This window comes from Euprymna scolopes, chromosome 1, assembly GCF_053919585.1.
Source record: "Euprymna scolopes isolate OS-2025 chromosome 1, ASM5391958v1, whole genome shotgun sequence".
NCBI lineage: Eukaryota > Metazoa > Mollusca > Cephalopoda > Sepiida > Sepiolidae > Euprymna > Euprymna scolopes.
In genome coordinates, this window is record NC_136482.1 from 382,826 (window position 1) to 406,000 (window position 23,175).

Sequence of the window (23,175 nt, forward strand, 5' to 3'; positions counted from 1 at the left end):
AGAAACACCTATAAAAGCAAGAGACAAGCTGTTTCTTGCCTTTTTTCGAGTCGCCTTCCGATCTAAGCTGTCGACGGACCAGCCGCCTCCTTTTCGGGGCGCGCATGCCTCACGCCACCTACTGTGTGGGGCAAGAGTCAACAGACAGTACGTACACCTTGCACGCTTTCTATCTCCATGGCCTGGATTGACTTTCTCACTCTTTTTTACTCTCTCTACAATAGACTTTCCCTCTCACCAGCTAACAGTGAGAGACGCACGCTAAACTAAACACATGCTGTACCCTTTTCTTTCATTTGTTTCTTCACAAAATAAATTCCTGTTCGTTTAATTCAATTTAATGCATTGTTCGTTTTTTTTCTCTCAGTTCAATTCATTTTTCCTATTTTGCACCGCAACAGGCTTGATGTTTCTGCATGGGAACATGTGCTTCAATTGCTGTTTTGAACCATTCAGTGGTCTCATTTTCACTGTTCAGCAGGAAGTGAAAAGTTATTTCGCCATGGGGTGTCTGAGATCCCTGATGGCTTCTCAGTCAGCCTTTTTATAATATCTCGTTTTTTATGATAGCATGCACCTGAGAAGGGGTGATTTTCAGATCGTCTAGCGTGGCATCTGTCCGCATAGGAAAGTCAAGTAAGGGGTGGTTGAGAGGGTCCAGTGTGGAGTTGGAGGCAAACCGACTGGCAAGCATGTTAGCCTTCTCAGTTGCTGAGCAAACAACCTCATGATTGTTGGATAGTGGAAGAATTGTTGATTGCCCATTATTTACTATGCTGTTGTAGATTTTCCAGAAGTCACGAGTTCCTAATTTCTGTGCTTCAATGCGTTTTTTAGTAGTTTCAGTAAATTCTCTCTTAGCTGTCGCTATTTCTTTCTTAGTTATTTCTAGCTTCTATATACTTCTGTCTGTTTGAACTGGACTTATGTCGATTAAATCTTCAGTACGCATGCAGTCTTTGCACGATGGCAGCTGTGCAAGTAGAAGTAAACCATTGAGGAGAGTGGAGCTTGCTATAAAACTTCCACGTGGGAACATGTGCTTAAATTGCTGCTTTGAACCATTCAGTGGTCTCATTTTCACACTGTTCAGCAGGAAGTGAAGATATTTCGCCATGGGGCGTCTGAGATCCCTGATGGCTTCCCAGTCAGCCTTTTCCTATCATGTCTGTTATAGAGCGTGGTGTCATCAGCATATATACCCATCTCACTGACAATTTTGTCAGGGTGGTTATTTATGAATATTAGGAATAATAGAGGGCCAAAGATAGACCTCTGAGGCACTCCCACATTTATATCATTGTTATATCATTAGCCTTCTCGGTTGCTAAGCAAACAACCTCCTGATTGTTGGATAGTGGGAGGATTGTTGATTGCTCATTATTTACTACACTGTTGTAGATTTGCTCATAATAGTCAATCTTACAATCAACGGCAGCTATTTTGGTTAGTAATTAGAAGCCATAAAGAGTTAACATCTGAGATGAAATAAGTCATTTAAAACTACACCAAAAATAATGCATATATATATATATATATATATATATATAGTAATTTATAAAATTACTATGGCGATTAAGCTAGAGTGGATGAAACGTGGAATATTCAGTGTAGCTTAATCGACGTAGTAATTTTATAAATTACTAACTAGCTCTACCTACGTATTGAGCACTTTTGAAGTAAATACTTAAAGTTTACACATAAATCTATACTTTGGTATATTAATTTTATGAGTAAATTAAGTAGTTATATATATATATATAGATAGATATATCTTACTAGCAGACCACTCAGCATTGCCTGGTCATAAAATATGCTCAAGTATATTTTGGTTAATGCAGATTTTGTATTATATTGGACCCAATATATAGTCATGGTTTAAAATTAAAAATAAAAACTGACATGGTCACCACCACTAAGAACCAAAACGTTAAGCTTACAATTTACTTTTTCCTCTGACGTTAATGCCTGATCTATGAAGACCTATTTGCTGCAAGGCTAAAAATTAAAATATGAACCAATACTTATTACGTTACACATGCATATTTGTTATGCTGTTGTTCGACTCGGCAAATTCCATTTCTTAAAATTTTTTTTTTTATTTTTAAACTTTTGTACCGATTTTTCTCCTCTAGCTAAAACCCAAATATAAAGTTTCGCTTGGGTTTGAATACCCTACATATTAAGTTTCATTTCTGTAAACCAAAAACTGACAGGAATTTGGTAATCTGGTAATCTGACCCCCAAGATCGCCATGCACATGGAATATGTGCCTACATTAAAGATGGCTTCCCATGTGGCAGGGATATCTCCAGAGAAGACCCCAATCTACTTTATGTGCTTCCGGGTTGCACTTGCTTACACCACCGCATTTATATTTGCCCTCTATCACCCCCACAACAGTGGAGTTACTGTCTTTAAGAGTATATCAGAAAAAATTGACCACATCCTGTCTGCTCATCCCTCGGCTAACATTCACATTTGCGGTGACTTCAATGTCCATAATGTGGAATGGCTGACCCACTCAAATAAGACTGAGGAGGGGAGGTTCTGTCATGGTTTTGCCATTACCTATGACCTCACTCAGATTGTCCGCGAGCCCACCTGTGTGCCCGATAGTACCGGTCAGTTCGCAAGCCTCCTAGACCTTTTTCTATCCACTTCCCCTGAGCTATGCTCATGTTCTATTCTATCTCCTCTGGGATCCTCTGACCACTGCGTCGTATCAGTTAAGATAAAAATGAAATATAATAAATCTACAGACGTACCTCTCCACCGTACTGTATACTGATACTATATGGCGGACTGGGATAGCTTCCGTACATTCATATCTGATCTCCCTCTCCATTCCATGTTTAAAAAGGATGTGTCCTATAGTATCAGATCTGACCGAATGGTTACTTGTAGGCATAGGCCAATTCATACCATCCAAAAAATTCCAACAAAAACCTAACAGCCAGCCATGGTTCTCCCCCAAATGTGCTGCTGCCATCGCACACAGAAATCACTTTTCCATAACTACCAATGTAATAGATGCACTGAAACTAAAGCTGCTTTCAGAACCGCCAGCAACCACTGTAAAAGAGTAATAAAAAATGCAAGAGAACTATATGCGCAATCCATTAAGTCCAAAGTAGCTGAGCAGTGGCTTGGTTCCCACCAGTTCTGGCAAATAGCAAATAGGATCCTGAACAGAAGCGTGCTCTATCCCAACCATTATCAATGGACCAGAGGTCATCTTGATAGCATCCGACAAGGCCAAACTATTTGCCAAAAACTTTGCAGCAAATTCTACGCTGTGTGACGAAGGCCATCAACTCCCCATATTCCCTCCTATAACAGACAACACGCTATGCAACATACAAATATCTGTGCGTGAGGTTGCCAAACTAATCAAGAACCTTGACTCCAGTAAAGGAACTGGTCCCGACGGTATTCCAATTATAGTGTTAAAAATATTACAACCAGAACTTGCCCCCATACTCACAAAACTGTTTAAGCGTTGCCTTGAGGAGAAGTGCTTTCCAACACCCTGGAAAACCTCATCAGTATGCCCTGTATTTAAGAATTCAGGTGATAATTCATCCCCCTCTCAGCACAAACCAATAAGTCTGTGTCATGAGTAAGTTGCAGGAATCCACAATAGAGAAGTAGTCAACCACCTCAGCAGAAATAACCTTCTTAGCAACACGCAATATGGTTTCTGCTCTGCTAGATCTACAGCAGATATGCTAATGGTTATATCCAATAGGATTAGCGAATCTCTCACCAAAGGCTTCATTTTTAGGGCAATTGCTCTCGACATATCAAAGGCCTTTGATGAGGTTTGGCATAAAGGCCTACTACACAAGATTTCCAGCTATGGTATAACTGGAAATGTTTTCTCTATCATTAAGTCATTTCTCTCAGATAGGCTCATAAGAGTAGTTGTTGATGGGCAGAAATCAGAGGCCCACAGTATTAATGCTGGTGTCCCTCAGGGGTCCATACTGGGCCCAGCTCTCTTCTTGATCTACATCAATGATCTCCCAAAACACATACTAAAATCTTTCGTTGACATCTATGCTGATGACATGATCTATGGCAACACATCAAAGGCCGTAAATGATGTTCTCTCTGATTCTCTCTCCTCTGATCTTGAGCGCGTGGTACAGTGGGGAAAGAGGTGGCTGGTTACCTTTAATGCATCTAAGACCAAGCTCCTATCTCTACATCATAAACGCTCTGATCCCCATCTGGCATCAATTGAAATGGATGGCTCTCGTCTAAGGGAGGCCCCAGGATTTGATAAGCTCCTGGGTTTGACCTTTACACCTGATCTTAAATGGAACACATACATCAAGTCTGTGGCCAAGGTCGCTGGGGAAAATGGTGGGATCCTTCTACCGCTCCAGAAGATATCTCACTAATGATGCAATTCTCTATCTATATAAGAGCCAAGTACGTCCAAAGATGGAGTACTGCTGCCACATCTGGGCGGGGGCTGCAAAAAACAGCCTATCCTGCCTTGACGGAGTACAAAATAGACTCCGTGGCTTGGTGGGGAATGCCCTTTTCTCTACCCTACAACCTCTTTCCCACAGAAGAGACGTAGCGAGCCTGTTATTGTTCTATCGTTATTTCCATGGCAGGTGCTCGTCTGAGCTCCATTCTCTGGTCCCCCCTCGCTAATCTTTCTCAAAAAACACCAGACTAGTTGAAACCACCGTCAATAATTTTCCCCACTCCCTATCTGTGCCTAAATCAAAACGTAGATACCATGAACAAAGCTTCTTTCTTAGAACTGCATGCCTGTGGAACTCTGTTCCGCTTGCCTGTTTCCCTCCCGACTTCGACCTGGATGTCTTCAAGTCCAACACAAACAAATTCCTGATGAACCGCTCCTCCCTTAAGTAATGACACCTTACCAATTCTCCAATACTATTGCTACACTATCCCTTTGATTACTGTACACACAATAACCCTTATCCCTGAGTGGCCATTGGGCCTTGATAAGTGGTGAACTCCATGTAAAAAAAAAAAAAAAAAGGAATTTTTTTAAACAAATATATGCACGCATATATATATATATATAAGGGAAAATTATTCTCAACTCGCATTTAGGTACAAATGCACTTTCGTAAATTGAATTCACTTAAAACGTATCGCAAAAACATAACATCTAAATAAATCACGGTTCATCCAGACAGTCGAGTAAGATGGACACGTGGATAAAGGGTTTAGGCTCATTACTGCAGGGTCCTGATTTCAAATCTCACAAGATTCAGCAACTCTGAGTCGTAGACCACAGAACACGTGTCAGTGAATAATTATATTTAAAAAAAAAAAAACTATGCCGCTCCCCGTGTGGGGTGGGGGGTACCAAGTTGATTAAAGGGAAAATTATTCCCAACTTGCATTTAGTTACAAATGCAGTTTTGTAAATAATTGGATTCATTCAAAATGTATCGCAAAAACAAATAACACACATACATATATAATAAACGGTTTCATACTTACAAAGAACCTTTAATTTTTACAAGATTTCTTTTTCACTGTTTTCTTTCCAGACTCTTTATGATGAAATCAAGGAAATCAATTCTGACCGTAATCATTTGTTGTTAGCAAATAAAACACTGCATAATGAACTCAGACGGTCTCTCAACAAAATTGCTCACTTTGAACGAGATATTTGCTCTCACACTTGTCAAAAGTTGCAACCTCAAAACTCACGGTATTTACTTTTTTTAATTATAATAAAAACTGCTTTCATTTATAATGCTGAAAGCATTTATACGAAATATTGAAGACTTGACTATTTTTTAATTAAAAATATATCGGGTTAAAATCAAATAATTTCATCACATTAAATTTTATTATTCAACAATAAATATCAAATATGTATACCTCTGTATACAAATGTTTAGGAAAAAAAGTCCAAAACAGTTTTGGGTATAAATTTGCAATGAAAAAAATGCATTTCAGAGAAAAACCTGATTGTCCAATAATGGTCCAGAAGAAAAATAATTATCAGTAAAGTTTTTCAAATTAACCCTTTAGAAGTTGGAAATCAGGAGGAGAAAACGGCTTTCAAATCAGCCATCTTGTTTTATCTTGATAATACTGCATGCTTTTTCTGAAAATTAGTTGTAGCATGTCTTCTACTGGACAATATTTTGTAAAATTTGGAATTTATACTAATTTCAACATAAGTATGTAATTGTTTTTTTTTCCTGAAGTGCCTTTGAAAATACTAGTGTCGTCCAACCAAATTGTAACATTGCACTTTAAATTTTTCTAAAATTTAACAAATTAAGACCTTTTTAAAAACATCAATGTTAATTTTTTCTTTTTTGATTTCCAAATTGCTAATTTTATAGGGATAATTTTTTTTTTTTTTTTCTCAGAGACTATAACAATTCTAGTCACTATTTCGATATCCAGGAATTAAGAATGGAGGTAAGTGCAATTGTTTCTTTTTGTAGTTTAGGGTTTAGTTATAGTTAGCCAACATACTTTTTAACTTCTGGTGTAGTGCTACTGGAAGTGGTGACAAAGCAAATCAGTTCCTTCAGTGTTCTTCAGTATTTCTATTGCAAAGCGATTTATTGAAATAAAATAGGACATTATTGAAAAGTATGCAATAAAAATTTACAAAATTATACAGATAAAAGTAACAAATTATTATTTGCACTTTTGATAACAAAATTTAAAGTTTTTATTTTAAATTTTATAAATGTTCATGAAATAAATTTTTGATTTTATAAGACTAATTGTGTTAATTTTATCTGTATAATTTTAATTTTTATACTTTTCCATGTCTATTTTATTTCAATCTATCACTTCATGATAGAAATACTGAAGAACAAGTGAAGGAACTGATTTGCCTGGTCACCGCTTCCAGTAGTGCCAGAAATTAGGAAGTATGTTAGCTGACTATAACTTAACGTGTTGCATGGTTTAAAGATCTTTAAACCATGCTGCATGTTAGACATGCAAAATATTTCCTTCTCTTAATTCGTTTTCAACTTTTAAAATTTTTTCTTGGCTGATAAAATCAATGATTGAAATGGTTTGCACATTGTAGGAAGATTTAACTACATTTAAAGAAAATAAAATAAAAATTATAAATTTGCTTTGATTGAGCATTATCAACGACACTTGTTGGACTTCAATGATTATCTTTTGAATATTTTCAACCTGATACATATTAGTGATTTCAAACCGATGGTATCTACTGAACTACCTTGTCACAGTAATGAACATATCCAAAAATTACCAAAAAATAAGGTAGAAAATTAATGAAAAGTTTTCGAAGACAATTAGCGAAAATTGAGTTTTTCAAAAGAAACAAGAATTCAATATTTTTTTTTTTACAAGGTGGTCGCCACTTATCAAGGCCCTGAAGCCACTCGGGGATAAGGGCTATTGCGTGTACAGTATGCTAATGTTGAGATTTGATAAGGTGTCAACTTCAGGGGGTGGTTCATCAAGAATTTGTTTGTTGGATTTGAAGACATCCAAGTTGTAGTCAGGTGGGAAACAGGCAGATGGAACAGTTCCACAGGTGTGCACTTCTAAGAAAGCTTTGTTCATGGAATCTACATTTTGGTCTTGGCACAGATAAAGAGTGGGGAAAATTTTTGATATTGGTTTCAGCTAGATGGGTGTTTTTTATGAAAGATCAGCGAGGGCGGACCGGGGATTAGAGTTCAGACGAGCACCTGCCATGGAAGTAACGATAAAACAAAGACCGGCTCGCAACGTCTCTCCTGTGGGAGAGAGGTTGCAGGGAAGAAAAAAGGGCATCCCCCACTAAGCCACGAAGCCTATTTTGTGCTGTCAAGGCAGGATAGGCTGTTTTTAGCAGCTCCTTCCCAGATATGGCAACAGTACTCCATCCTTGGACATACTTGGCTTTGCAATAAGTAGAAAATTGCATCAGCAGTGAGATATCTTCTGCCATGGTAGAAGGATCCCACCATCTTTCCAGCGACCTTGGCAATAGACTTGATGTAAGTGTTCCGTTTCAGGTCAGAAGTAAAGGTCAAACCCAGAAGCTTATCAAAGCATGGAGCTTCCTCTAGTCGAGAGCCATCCATTTCAATTGATGCCAGATTGGGATCAGAGCGTTGATGATGTAAAGATAGCTTGGTTTTAGATGCATTAAAAGTAACCAGCTAACTCTTCCCCCCCCCCCCCACTGTACCATGCGCTTGAGATCAGGAGAGAGAATCAGAACTTTGCCATTTATGGCCTTTGATGTGTTGCCATAGATGGTTGTCATCAGCGTAGATGTCAACGAATGATTTATGTGTTTTGGAAGATCATTGATGTAGATCAGAAAGAGTTGGCCCTAGGATGGACCCCCCTGAGGGACACCAGCATTAATACTGAGGGCCTCTGATTTCTGCCCATCAATCACTACTCTTATGAGCCTATCAGAGAGAAATGATTTAATGATTAAGAAAACATTTCCAGTTATACCGTAGCTGGAAGTCTTCATAAGAAGTAGGCCCTTATGCCATACTTTATTGAAGGCTTTTGATATGTCAAGAGCAATTGCCCTAGAGAGGAAGCCTTTGTCAAGAGATTCACTAATCCTATGCAGAACGGAAACCATATTGTATGTCACTAAGATTATTTCTGTTGAGTTGGTTGACTACTTCCCTATTTAATATGGATTCCAGCAACTTATGACACACAGACTTACTGGTCTGTACTGAAAGGGGGACGACTTATTACCTGAATTCTTAAATACTGGGCATACTGATGAGGTTTTCCAGGGTGTTGGGAAGCACTTCTCTTTAAGGCAACGCTTAGTTTTTTTAAGTATGGGGGCAAGTTCTGGTTGAAGTTTTTTCAGCACTATAATTGGAATGTCGTCAGGGCCAGTTGCTTTACTGGAATCAAGGTTCTTGATTAGCTTAGCGGTCTCATGCACAGATATTTGTATGTTGCATAGCGTGTAGTTTGTTATAAGAGAAAATATGGGGAGTTGATGACCATCGTCATGTAGGGTAGAATTAGCTGCAAAGTTCTTGGCCTTGTCTGATGCTGACGAGATGACCTCAGGTCCATTGATGATGGTTGGGATAGAATGCACGCTTCTGTTCAGGATCCTGTTTGCTATTTGCCAAGCTGCTGCTCAGCAACTTTAGATTTAACAGACTGAGCATATAGCTCTCTCACATTTTTTATTACTCTTTTACAGTGGTTGCAGGTAGTCCTGAAAGCAGCTCTAGTCACAGTGCATCTATTACGTTGGTAACAGAAGGGAGATAAATCTTTTCTGAAAACTGAAATCTTTGGCCAATTTAGCAAACCTTAATTTTCGCTAATTGTCAAACTTTTCATAATGTTCTACCTTATTTTTGTAATTTTTTTTTATATTTTCAGGGAGACCTGACAATTCAGTAGATACTATTGGTTTCACTTGAAATACAATATTTTAAATTTCACTACAAAGAACCTGTATTTTATGTACTAGTTTTATAAAACTTAGGTTTGAAACTTTTTCTTGTAATTTTGTCTCAATTTATTTTAAAATCTGAAATTAAACTTTATTTTAAGATCCAAGAACAAAAAGAGAAGATCTTACAACAAAACAAAATTGTGGATTTGCTTGGAACTCTCATTAATGCCACTCGAGAGGTAAAGCATTTTAATTCAAAAAAATATTTTTCTCATTTGTAAACATGCACTGCTTGTTATGCTGCTACGTATGAATGGCAATGTTGTGGAAATTTGTATTTCCTGACAAAATGGAAACTGGCCTCTTTCATGCAATAGTTCTGTTCAACATTAATCCTTACCTGCCAAGCATTACTTTTAAAACTAAATTTGCTGTAGTGGTAAGTTGCATTTATCATAAACTAGCAAAGATACCTGCACTTCATGTGGGACTTTGCTGTACACTCGGGTACCTCCTTTGCAGGCACCCTTTCAGTAAGTAGATGTTATAAGAGAAACTATTACTTAAAGTGCTTAAAAATGTTTTTAACTAACTCTAAAATGTGCCAAGCATGCGCACAAGTGTAGAAGTCAGGCCTACCTGCGATGACGAGTGAACCAGGACCTTTTGATTACAAATCAAGTCCACTAATGAACTATACCCATCTTACCCCAAAGTGACGATTTTAGTTTCGCCAAATGGCTATGAAAAGAACAAGCCAATAAGTGATTGGGGCGATTTTGAACCATGCTGCTTTGATAACGTCTCGCGTTAGTGTATTTTTGTATTGTGGTGTATCAATTCGGCGAGATGGTTCAGTCCTGTTAGGGAATGTGTCAATTCAACGGTATTTGTTCATGGTGTGATGTGTTGGTTCGGCAGTGGTGTTCAGAAATGTGTGGACAAATTTAAGGACTGTGCCGTCAGTTGTGAAACCATTTCTTTTTTTTCTGGCATTCTCTTCCTCGTGTAGGGACAAGCGATCACGGCCTTCAACCTGAAGCTCATACCTGTATTCAATGGCAGTAAACCCAGACAGTCAGTAGTGGAGTGGTTGGAGAAAGCTAATGTCAGCTGAGAGGGGGTGAAGTGCATCAAGTGCGTCATTCCGATGCACTTATCAGGCGGCATATATGCTGTGTACCAGCAATTGTGATGAAAAACAAGCCGATTTTGAGTGTATAAAGAAAACACTGTACACAGCATTTGCTTTTGGATCCTTTCGCTGTATGGAAGCAGTTTGCAGCAAACCACCTCCAACTAGATGAAACAGTCAACATATTTTTGGCAGAACTATGCAGGGTCGCGGTCCTGTTGGGCAGCATATCGGATCAATGCCTTCAATGTGCATTTATTGCTGGATTGCCTGAACATGCATAAGACTTGTTATTAGCATCCTCCTAGATGAAAAACCTAGATCTCACACCTGCTGGCACGCGCTTGTGCCATTTTTAAAGAACTGCACGGAAGTTCCACAGCAAGCTGCATTAGCTGCACAGTCAACACAAATTACACCTAAGGAGATGAACACTTCACGGCGGTGTTACAAATGTAATGGACTCCATCATAGAGCAAGCGATTGCCTACTGGATAGTGCAATAGGAAGAAATGTTAGTATCAAGCCTCAACAACCTATCCTGTGTTACTAAGGTAAGCAATGAGAGCACATTGCCCAATTTTGTCCAGGAAATGAACAAGGAGACAAGAATTCAGCACCAATCTCCCCCCCCCCCCGCCTAAACTGGTGTAAATGGTATATTGCCGTTTATCACTGTTCACATCAATGGACTACTGCGTACAGCTCTAGTGGACACTGCATGCAGTCATTATTTCACAAGTCATGTTGCAAGGAATGGACGAGGAAAGTGACTCCGGTGCTCACAGCAGATGGAAGCACACTTAGCTGCTGTGGAATAGGAATGGTGCAAGTGAACCTTGGTGTAATGCAGAGCATTAGCATAAAAGTCTTAGTTGTGGATGGATACTTACTGGGATTTGATTTATTGCTTGGGCTAGATGCAATCAAGCGACTGAGGAGTAGCTGTGTCTAGTAAAGAGGTGACCTTCCCATCATTTCAGCTAGACCAATTTTGCTGCTATCACCATCACCAAGCCTGACTTCTCCAGAGTATGAACAGAACACTTGGAAGTGGACCACATCGTGGAAATGGATGGTGATCAACCTCCACTTACGTGGAGAAAGACTTGCAGAGTACCCAACTCCAACACCAATTCGTGAGGAATATAATCGCGAACTGCAGATGTGGATTGATAATGGTTGGCTGCTGCCAAATCCTGAGAATGAACTAAAAGGTCTAATTCCCTTCATGGCTGTTGTGCAGGAGAACAGAAAGTGGGGGACCATCATCATGCCATTTTTTATGATCAGTCCAGTGGTGTGGGCTATAGGAGTTGTACACACATGAAAGCCACTATTTGATATATATAGAATGGGTGAATGTTGAAAGATGTGCTAGTCAACGATTATGATAGTTAATATTTGTAAAAATAGAACATTATAACAAAAATATTTACAGATAAAATTTGTTTTAATAGAAAACTGTTAGAACACTTGCAATAATTTAAAAATAGTTTGACCTCTAGTCTTACGTAGCATGGCATAGATTTTAGGTAGTTTGAAAAAGACATGATTTGATTAGTCAAGAATTTTAATTTTTTTTTTTAATTACATTTTGACCCCAAATAAGGCAAATTGCCACTTTGGTGTAGGGGGCTACTATCAGGGGCAACAACTACTGGGGCACTATGTAGGGATTTGGGCAGCAAGATGTCGGTTCATGTTACACTTGAACTTCTGCACGTCAGTACTGTTGGGGAAGCAGGGACCTGGAATGGAATTCCAAAGTCTAGCGGTTCTGGGGAAGAAACTATTGGAGTAGAAAGATCTTTTACATCTAGGGATCTCTGTGTGGGGGTGGGATTTAGCAGCCTGTCGGGTTTGTCGAGTGTGCTCACGTTGTGGGGGCACGAGTGCTTGCAGTTCGTCAGAGCATTCACCATTAAAATACTTGTAAAACAGGCAGAGGGATGCAACATTTCGTCAATGGGACAGAGGCTGAAGCTTAGATGCCAGTTCAGGGCCTATCAGATTTGCGACTCTTTTGAACCTTGTCAAGGAGCGAAAGACTAGTAGCAGATGCACCAGCCCGAATGTGACAGCAATACTCCATACATGGGCGAATGGTGGCCTTATAGAGGTACAGGACACTTTCTAGTGTTAGTAGTTGTCTAGCACAGTAGAGAGATCCCACCTTTCTTGCAGCGGCCCTGGCAATGCCTTCAATGTAATTGTTCCAACTCATGTTTCCTGTGAACGTTAGGCCAAGGAGTTTGAAAGATGTACTCTCAGATAGTCGTTGGCCATTGCTATAGGTAGTAGAGAGGGTTTCTTGTAATTATTGAATGAAACTAGTTTAGTCTTGGTGGCATTGAACATGACCAACCATTTTTGTCCCCATTCCAATACAGATTGGAGGTCTTCCTCTAGTGTTTCTGCCATTTCTTTAGAAATGTGTTCATTCGGCTTCCTGTCATGCCTGTTATAGTGTGGTGTCATCAGCATATATACCCATCTCAGAGGCAATTTTGTCAGGAGGTCATTTATGAATATCAGGAACAATAGAGGTCCAAGGATAGACCCCTAGTGAGTGGATAATCTGAGGTAAGAGTGGAAGAACGATTGGCCATGGACAGTGATTGCTCTCAGTAAAAGGGATCAGAATGCATTGGTCTCGGACCAATATTGCAGCTTCCAATGGGGAAACATCAGTAAATAAAGTAGCTGAAAAGACAACTCTAGATTTGATGATTCATTGTGAAGAATCTTTCTAGCTTGTCCAAGGATCTGTCAAACCAGATCAAAGATGGATCAGGTATGTTTCTCCAATTGAACCAATGTTATAATCCCAGAGAATCGTTATTTTTCCCTTTCTGTTGTAAATGTTACGCGTTAAACTGTATCTGTTAATATATTAACACTGTTAGAAGTGTTATACACACATCAATCCAACATAAATGGAAAAACTAGACACAAATGCCAGTCTTTTTTTTTTTTTACATGGAGGTCATCACTTATCAAGGCCCAGAAGCCACTTGGGGATAAGGGTTATTGTGTGTACAGTAATCAATGGGATAGTATCGTAGTAATAGTTAGTATTAGAGATTTGATTAAGTGTCATTACTTAAGGGGGCGGTTCATCAGGAATTTGCTTGTGTTGGACTTGACAACATCCAAGTTGAAGTCGGGAGGGAAACAGGCAAGCGGCAGAGAGTTCCACAGGCGTGCAGTTCTAAGAAAGAAGCTTTGTTCATGGGATCTACATTTTGATTTAGGCACGGATAGAGAGTGGGGAAAATTTTTGACAGTGGTTTCAGCTAGTCGGGTGTTTTTTTTTTTTTTTTTTTTTTTTTTTTTGTGAAAGATTGGCAGGGGGACCAGAGAATGGAGCTCAGATGAGCACTTGCCATGGAAATAACGATAAAAGACAGGCTTGCAACGTCTCTTCTGTGAGAGAGAGGTTGCAGGGAAGAGAAAAGGGCATCCCCCACCAAGCCACAAAATCTATTTTGTACTCCGTCAAGGCAGGATAGGCTGTTTTTAGCAGCTCCTGCCCAGATATGGCAGCAGTACTCCATCCATGGACATACTTGGCTTTTATATAGAGAATTGCATCATTAGTGAGATATCTTCTGGAGCGGTAGAAGGATCCCACCATTTTCCCAGCGACCTTGGCCACAGACCTGAGGTATGTGTTCCATTTAAGATCAGGTGTAAAGGTCAAACCCAGGAGCTTATTGAAACAAAAATGTAGTAGGCAAAAAAATAAATAAATAAATAAATCTTCTGTCAGCAACAGTACAACTTCAAAATAGTCAATATCGCCCAACTCCAGAAGAGAGGGAATTCCTGTCCGTGATAACCGTGGTAAAAGAAGACACACTCCAATCGCCAGAAACACCCACACACACAGTTTGCAGGACACTGCCGACTCGTCTCTAGCCTCCTGCTTTTATAGTGGCCGGGAATTATCCATTTGCATAATCACATGAGACAGAAACGTGATTTTCCGAGAGTTGTATGGGGTAAATGCTAATAAAACCCCCCGGACGCCATCTTGGAATTCTCTTTTTCCCCCCAACTGTTGACACAACAGACGTACCCGAGGTAAGCTCTTTTTCCCCTCATTTTAGTTATTGCTACTTCTGCTACACTCCCTCCTGATCTCATGATCACAAATGGGGCAGGGGGGCAGTCGTCTCTGTCTGGTACTTCTCCGAAGAACCGGAGGCAGCACTTCCTCCCTGCCATCCTCCTCATCGCCATTATTGCCACCAGTCTGCTCCATAGGCGGTGTTTCACAATCAGGGCAGGGGGGCAGTATTCGTTTCTGTCGGGTACTCCTTCGTAGAGGCAAGACGGGTGGTCCTTCCTCCGCTTCTTCAGTATGTACATTATATGGCTCAAAATCCTCTTCGTCGTCCTGCATCATACTCTGTCTTTTCAGAAGACATCATACTGTCTGAGTCTCCCTCTTCCTCCGATGTAACAACATAATGGCGAGGGGCAAATCCTTCACGTGACGAGGCACACCGTCCACCAAAATCGACTGAGGGCTGATCACCTTGGTCACCTCACCCTTGCCGAACCTCGTGGTACATCGATTTTGCGGTCTTCTGACCCATACGCGATCTCCAACCTGGTAAAAGCTGTTCTTGGGACCTGGGGACGCAGTTGCGAGATTGGTCTCCTTTACTCGAACTTCGTATTGATAAATCCTGTTGGCAGGCGCAGTGGAGGGAGATGTGTCGTCTCTTGGTGTGATGTTATACCAGTAGACAGCCTCCTGTATGGGACAACACATTCTAGCCGCTATTCGTTTCACTGTATGATGACATCGCTCCGCTATGCCATTCCAGGCTGGAGCGTATGCACAACGGAATCGCAAGTGAACTCCCCATTTACATGCAAATGCTTGGAACATATTGCTGCAGAAAGCTGTGTCATTGTCTAAAAGGAGTTCATGCGGCGCCCCACGCTCGAGGAACACTGCCTCCAACTGATGAATCACGCTTGCCGAGTCCTGCCTTGCCAATTTCCTCCAAATGGAGAAACGCGATGGACCACAGTCTGTTAAAGTTAAAAAATAGAAGGTGCCATAATGCGTGATATCCATTCCAATTCTCTGCCAATTCTCGTTAACTTCCAGCTTTCCCTTTTCCCACCTGACTGGCGCTGGGTCAATGGACTGACATTCCTCGCATTTCTGTATGACCGTTCTGACAGTTGCTTTTGTCGTGGTTGGACATCTTCTCCTGACAAAGTAGGTAGTGCGTCGCACCCCCGGATGTCCACTATCTTTGTGAATAGCCATGATTTGACTCTCATCCAGCTCGTCTGTGTGGACCGCGCCTATCACTGGGTCAAGACCGTTTTTCTTTTTCATTGCCTCAAACCACCGCTGTGGCACTCGTGTCAGTCGGTCAGCAATGTTTCGTGCTGATGGAACCAGCGTCACATCCACTGTCAGCCCGTACTCTTTCACGAGCTCTTTAAGAGTGCTTAATCGCCTCCTAATAAGCATCTCGCTTGCTGCTTTGGTGCGTACTCGCGCCTTTCCAGTTAGCGTGTCCGAGACCCAATGGTATAAGCAAACAGAATCTGTCTTTATGTGTAGCACCTTGCTCTGCCACTGGAGAGCCAAATTGATGCCTTTCAATACGGCATCCAGTTCAGCCAAGTTGATATGTTGAGAGTCATCTTCAGGTCGCAGCCAACATGCATCTTCCAGCACAGTTTTACACATCTCCAAGGCTGCCCCAATTGCTAGGGAGCTAGCATCGACCCATACATTCAGCTCTTTGCCATCCACACACCAATTTCCCTGTGCCGGATCATTCTGCTGTGCAGATTTTAAGGTTTCGAACATCATACGATGTAGTACGGCGTCCCTTGCTTCATCATCCCAGCCCTTCGTTACCGAACTTACTCTCCTTCTGAGTATTCCGCAAGCCACACGAAGCCAACCGCACACCGGAAAGTGCCCGACAAGTCGACCACACAGGGAAAAGATTGTTCGTCGCGTAACAATACTGGGAGCCTCCGGAATTGCATTTCCTCGCTTCCACCGCAGTTCATTGCGTTCCATCCTGACTGCCAATCCCAGCACCCGTGCACCGTCCTTCAACTGCTCCGGGTTCTTGCACTCCAACCCGAACTGCGCGAGGTGTTCTCTCACACGGGTCGCGGGCACCACGTCTTCATTGACAAAAATGTCATCAATGTAAGCAGATGCTGCGCGGCTTATAACTTCTTCCTGAGATAGTACTTCGCTGACAATTGCTCTCATTATCAAGGGAGCCACATTCAAACCAAACCCCAGACGGGTCAGACAGTATTTTTTCCCATCGATTTCCAGTCTGGTATGGCCAGTGTCTCATGGACCCGGACTTGTAGGTATGCTCTTCTGAGGTCCAGTAGAGACACGTTAGCACCTTTTTGTCTCCACTCACGCAGCTTAGCCGCACAAACATCTGCGTTGGCCGTAAATGCGTCTACGTAATGATTTAGCTCCCGGTAGTCCATTACCGGGCGCACTTTGGCTTTGTTCTGCTGTATCACAGCCATCAGGGGAATTAGACCTTTGGGGGGTCCCAATTTATCCTCTGGGTATGGCACGAGCCAACCATTATCTATCCAGGTGTGGAACTCCTGCGTGTATTCTTCACGAATTTCTGCTGGCACTGGGTACTCTGACACTCGATTATGCAGCCTTTTAGGGGGGTGGTCCACAGACCATTTCCACGATGCGGTCCACGTTCGGTTTTGATGGTCAAAGGTAGCAGTGAAATCTGGTTCATCGATAGAAATGGCTGCGCATTTAATACTTTTTCTGGCGCCCAGCCGCACTGATCCTGTAGGCTTGACAACGACACCTCCTAGAGCTTTTATGGCGTCGATCCCTAGAAGCAAGTCAAATCCCAGTGGCTTGCCATGCACCACCAACACATCGACTCTGGCAGACACACCTTCATCAGTGGATACAGAGACCGTTCCAACACCGCAGCACGCATGGGACATTCCACTAATTGTGTTGACATTTACGTTTGTTTTTCTCCAAGACCGGCACCGGTCTGCATGTAAAATTGTCCTGGAGCATCCTGTATCAATAAGCGCCAAACATCGCGTCCCGTCAACATGGATGCTTATCACCGGGAGCGTCGTGTTCACATCTTGGTTGGGAAGGAGACTGACGCTTATGCGTCCTCCCCTTGCTCGTTTCCCGAGCAGTTCCGACCCCAGTGTCCACTCTCACCGCAACGGTAACACCGTGTTCCACGTTTTCGACAGTCCCTTGCAAGGTGGCCATTAACATTGCATTTGAAACAGGTCACGTTAACAGGATTATTCTGGGCCCTGTTGTTGGGTGAGCGTGTGGCTGCAACCACATCCTGATTTTGTTCGCCAGTCGTCAAAATTCTCGCTCTCGATATTAGCTCCCCCATGGTCAGGGCTTTGATGTTCGGCACCTGTTGAAGAGCAATTGAGATGGTGTCAGGGAATCCAGTGACAAAAATTAATTTTGTGAGTCTCTCTGAGCTTTCTCCTGTGAATCCGGCCAATCCAACCAACTGCCTGATCTTGTTGGCGTACACATCCACACGTTCACCAGCCCATCTAACCATAGTTATTTTTCTATATGCTGCAAACGCGTCATCAGTAAATGCCTCCTTTAATCGAGCCTCAATCTGGTCTATTTTCTTTTGATCGTCCTCCATTTCCATGTAGAGGGCCAGCGCATCGCCTTCCAGGTATAAAGGTAGCGGACTCGCTACGTCATCCACCTGCTGAAGTTGTGCTACAAGTCTCACTTTTTTCAGCCACGCTACAACGTCTCCCTCGCCAGAGAACGGCTTGATAATATCACTGCTTATCCGCACCTTTGCCATATTCGGGCCGAAATAGCTTGAAACAAATGTAGTAGGCAAAAAAAAAATAAATAAATAAATGTTCTGTCTGAAGGATCCCACCATTTTCCCAGCGACCTTGGCCACAGACCTGAGGTATGTGTTCCATTTAAGATCAGGTGTAAAGGTCAAACCCAGGAGCTTATTGAAACAAAAATGTAGTAGGCAAAAAAATAAATAAATAAATAAATCTTCTGTCAGCAACAGTACAACTTCAAAATAGTCAATATCGCCCAACTCCAGAAGAGAGGGAATTCCTGTCCGTGATAACCGTGGTAAAAGAAGACACACTCCAATCGCCAGAAACACCCACACACACAGTTTGCAGGACACTGCCGACTCGTCTCTAGCCTCCTGCTTTTATAGTGGCCGGGAATTATCCATTTGCATAATCACATGAGACAGAAACGTGATTTTCCGAGAGTTGTATGGGGTAAATGCTAATAAAAACCCCCGGACGCCATCTTGGAATTCTCTTTTTCCCCTCAACTGGTGACACAACAGACTTACCCGAGGTAAGCTCTTTTTCCCCTCATTTTAGTTATTGCTACTTCTGCTACACTTATCAAATCCTGGGGCCTCCCTTAGACGAGAGCCATTCATTTCAATCGATGCCAGATGGGGATCAGACTGATACACACACACACACACACACACACACACACACACACACACACACACACACACACACACACACTCGCACCTGAACGTATATACATTCATCAAAACCTTTTATACCACTTGACTATGCATAAGTTTAGACACATAATGTATATTCTCCCAGTATACAAGAAAATACCTCCCACCTCTTAACTAGATTCATAGTGAGGAAAAAACAGCTATGTAGTGTAATGGAGGATAGTCAAACACCTTATGTTGCCTTGTTGGAGAGCTAGGTTATTAAATATATAAAATATCCTGGATGTACAAAGGAAACATTAATATTGTATTTAAAAATCTTACATGAATAACGAAAATAAATTACTTTGAATAAAAGTTTTACTCTAAGAATAATTTTTATCAACTAACAAAAAATATCAAATTTGCTACAAATGAAATGTCATTTCCAGTAGATGATTCTGCAGGTATTCCAAACTTATGGAATATCAATCTTAAGGGGTTGATTTGCAACCGTAAAACAGACACAACTCCCTCCACCCCTGCTCAAAATAGGGTTGGTTATTGGTTATCCCTGGAGACCTTCAGTGCACTTTTAAAAGCAACATGATTATGCTTTTTTTTTTTTTTACCCACTATTACCATGTCCTTTCCAGATAACATTAAAAATCTAGGAAAAAAATGGATCCCCCCTCCCCCAACAGAAACTAGCCCAGTTGGCACTCAGGTCATATTCCAAAAAATGTACATATGTTTATTGTCGATTACATAACAATTGATCAGTGTATGTGATTTTAAGAATATAACTAAGCACCGAAGATAATTAATGTACGTGTTTTGGAATATGATATCTGTTCCATATTGAGTATGTAGATTAGATTTAGTTTGGAATCTGTTTAAAACTCACAATTTTTACTAATTTTTAAATTTTTCATGATTTTTGGATATGTTAGTAATTTCGAAGTAATAAACAAGTAGATACCATTTCTTTTAGTTGAAGTTCAATCTTGATTTTCAGTGTTCATTATTATAAACAAGCACATTTTGTTTTCATATCTAATACACAAATATCAAAATCTGCTTATAATTTTTTATTTTTTATATAGGTATTACATCAACAAGAACACAAAATAAAAAATATTCCGGGTGTATGCAATCTGCTAAAAATGATAGATGGAGAGATGGACCCTTCATCAACTGTTTTGGAAGCAGCTTCCACATCACTTTGGTTTTAAGCCATTTTCATCAATCAGCATGTATTATTTTTTCCCTGTTACTACGTGATCCTTAGTTGTTGCAACTAAATTAAAACAATCATTACTAAAGAATTTTTGTAAAATAGCATTTCTTTTTTTCCCAATATTAATCAGAATGGATTTTTTATTAGTCAACTTTTTGTACATTTTTTTGAAAAGTTGACTCCTGAATTGCTATTTTATAAAAACTCTTTTCATATTTGGATTTTCACCTTAAGCCTATTTTACTGACATATATAATTCCAGGTTAATGTTTTCCAGAGAACCAATGAAATTTTAACAAGGTTAATATAATTGCTCAATACCAAAATAGGGCAAGATATATATACTTTTTATTTGCTTTACATAGGCATTAATGTCACTACACATTCAGGAGCAGGTTTCAGTCAGCCAGTTACTAGACCCCTTCAGGCAATATTTCTTATGCAAAAGCTTAGTCCATAAGCCTACATAACATTAACTATTATGTAAAACAAATAAAAAAATATGTATACGTTTTTTTTTTTTTTTTATAGCAAAGAATGTAAATTTGATCTTGAGAGGGGTATTGGTTTAAGATTTTTTACATTTTTTAAAAATATTGACTCTTGTGTATATTGCTATTTTATATTAAAGTCAACTCTTCTGTTATTAAATGATCCTTAGTCGTTACAGCTAAATTAAAACGTTCATTACTAAAGAATTTTGTAAAATAATTTGTTTTCCAATATTAATCAGGATTTTTTATTTATTAGTCAAGTTTTTTATACATTTTCTTGAAAAGTTGACTTGTATATATTGCTACTTTATAAAAACTTTCGTATTTGGATTCTCATCTTAAACCTATTTTAAACATATCTACTGACATGTTAACATTTTATGGCAAAAAATGTACATTTGACATTGAAAGAGGAGAGGGGTAGTGGTTTAAGATGGGTTTTTCTTTACATTTTCTTAATGTTATTGACTCCTTTGGTTTACATTTTGATTATTTTAACATTTCAGACACTGTAACTTTTCGGACTTTGAATTTCGAACTGAAGTCTTTAATTCAGATTGTTTTTGTTCTGTCAGCCGTGACCATAATATCACCTGTAGTATGAATGGAACTTTTAACCTAGACCAGGGTCTCCCCAAACTTTTTCTGTTGGCTTCTAGAATAGACTCCTAACACTCTCTACCCCATAAACACGTAAGCTTTTTTTTTTCTTTTTTTTTTTTTTTTCAAAGTGCATAAAGAAAATATATATTATAGTACACAACGTTGACTTTGTAAACATTTTATTTGATCTTCACAATTACCCTTGATAATTAGATGCAGATTTTTTTTCAAATTGAAGAAAAATATTGAACACAAAATTTGCTTTTCACAATTTTTTTTGCTTATCTTCACAATTACCTTTAATTTAAACATGCAACTTTTTTTTTGATTTAAAACAATATTAAACAAGAATTTTTTTTTCAAAAACAATTTTTCTAACCATTTTATTTGGTTTAGTTACATTCAATAAACACAGAACAGCATATTTTTTTCAAATTTAAATAACGATATTAAACACAAAATATATTTTTCAAAAACAGTTATTGCTCTTCAATTACCCCCCCATACAAACGTGACCAGTTTTTTGTTTTTTTTATTTTTTTTTTTTTAACTGCATTAAATACATAGTTTTCAAAAATAATTAATTTAATGAACAATTTTACTTAATTACCCAAATACACAAACAATTGCTGCTAATAGGATGGGTGTACTTGGTGTAGGTACATGGTATAGGGATATCTGGTTGGAACTCACAAAGATGTAGATCCCCACGTTCGGTAATTCTAAGGCTGTTCCTTTCCTTGGAAAGAAGAAAAGCAGCTGTACTGAAGCCCTGTTCTACCAAATATGACAGAAAAGCAATAACATCGCTTCACCTTGTTCCATAATACTGGCTAGAATACTCTTTCCAGAATATGACCAGCCAACCACATGGATCCGGAACCAAAGTTCTGTGCAAATACTGCTTTGTCTTCATTAAATGAATGCATCTGGGCAGATTTGTCATGGTGAAGCTTTTGACATTCTTGGTTGTTATATACAACACTTGAGGTGGCGGGCTTCATACGATCCAGATTGGTGCGCAATCTTCGCTTCATTAACAACTCTGCCGGGGTAGATCCCGTAGTTGTGTGAGGCGTTGTTCGGTATGTCAGCAGAAAGCTGGATATCTTTGTTTCCAGAGTTCCTCCCGACATTTTTTTTAATACCATTTTTAACCAGCCCAACTGAGCATTCGGCTAGACCATTTGATGCCTGATGTGGACTGACAAATTTGTGTCTGATACCATTCCGTTTCATGAACTCCGCAAATTCTGATCTGGTGAAGCATGGGCCATTATCACTGACAACAATGGTAGCTTATGCCCAGTGGAATGATCAACTATTTTGTTGAATGGGTTGTCTGTTTACAGACAATAAAACACAATTGTTCACACCAAGCATGATCTGTGTACTCTGGATCCTTACCCAGATTATCCTCATGTTTATTAACGGTTGTATACTCCAGGTATCCAATTAGATTTGGCTATTAATATTAGTTTCAGTAGTAGTTTCCTAAACAAGCCATCAAGAGGCAAAACAGGTGCCTAAAACCCAAATGTCTCTGGGCTTGTAAGAGACACCTTCCTGGCAAGCTAATGAGGTTGCTTGTGCCCCGTTTATCCTTACTAGCCACCTGTCCTTAATCAGTGGGAGGTACCCTTTCTGCCACTGAATTAACTTGCTCATGTTATTATAACCATGATAAATGTTATCTACAATTTATTGTAAATAGTATGCATTCAAAATTTGGGAAAAACACGGCTAGTATTAAGTGTAACAAAAAAACATTGTTTTCTGGTAGCTTTTGCCCAGTGGAATGA

General features: G+C 39.9%; 1 protein-coding gene across 2 annotated transcripts in view; it reads left to right on the forward strand.

Moving 5' to 3' along the window:
- LOC145282558 (uncharacterized) overlaps positions 1-22,096 on the forward strand; it is a 98,932-nt gene extending 76,836 nt beyond the window's left edge. For both annotated transcript variants that reach the window (XM_080138894.1, XM_080134483.1), the window contains 4 exons: positions 5,550-5,713; positions 6,387-6,438; positions 9,553-9,633; positions 20,143-22,096. In XM_080138894.1, the coding sequence (XP_079995020.1) occupies positions 5,550-5,713; positions 6,387-6,438; positions 9,553-9,633; positions 20,143-20,271 (426 nt within the window). In that variant the 3' untranslated portion in view covers positions 20,272-22,096. The remainder of the gene's footprint in view (positions 1-5,549; positions 5,714-6,386; positions 6,439-9,552; positions 9,634-20,142) is intronic.
- The last annotated feature ends 1,079 nt before the right edge of the window (positions 22,097-23,175 follow it).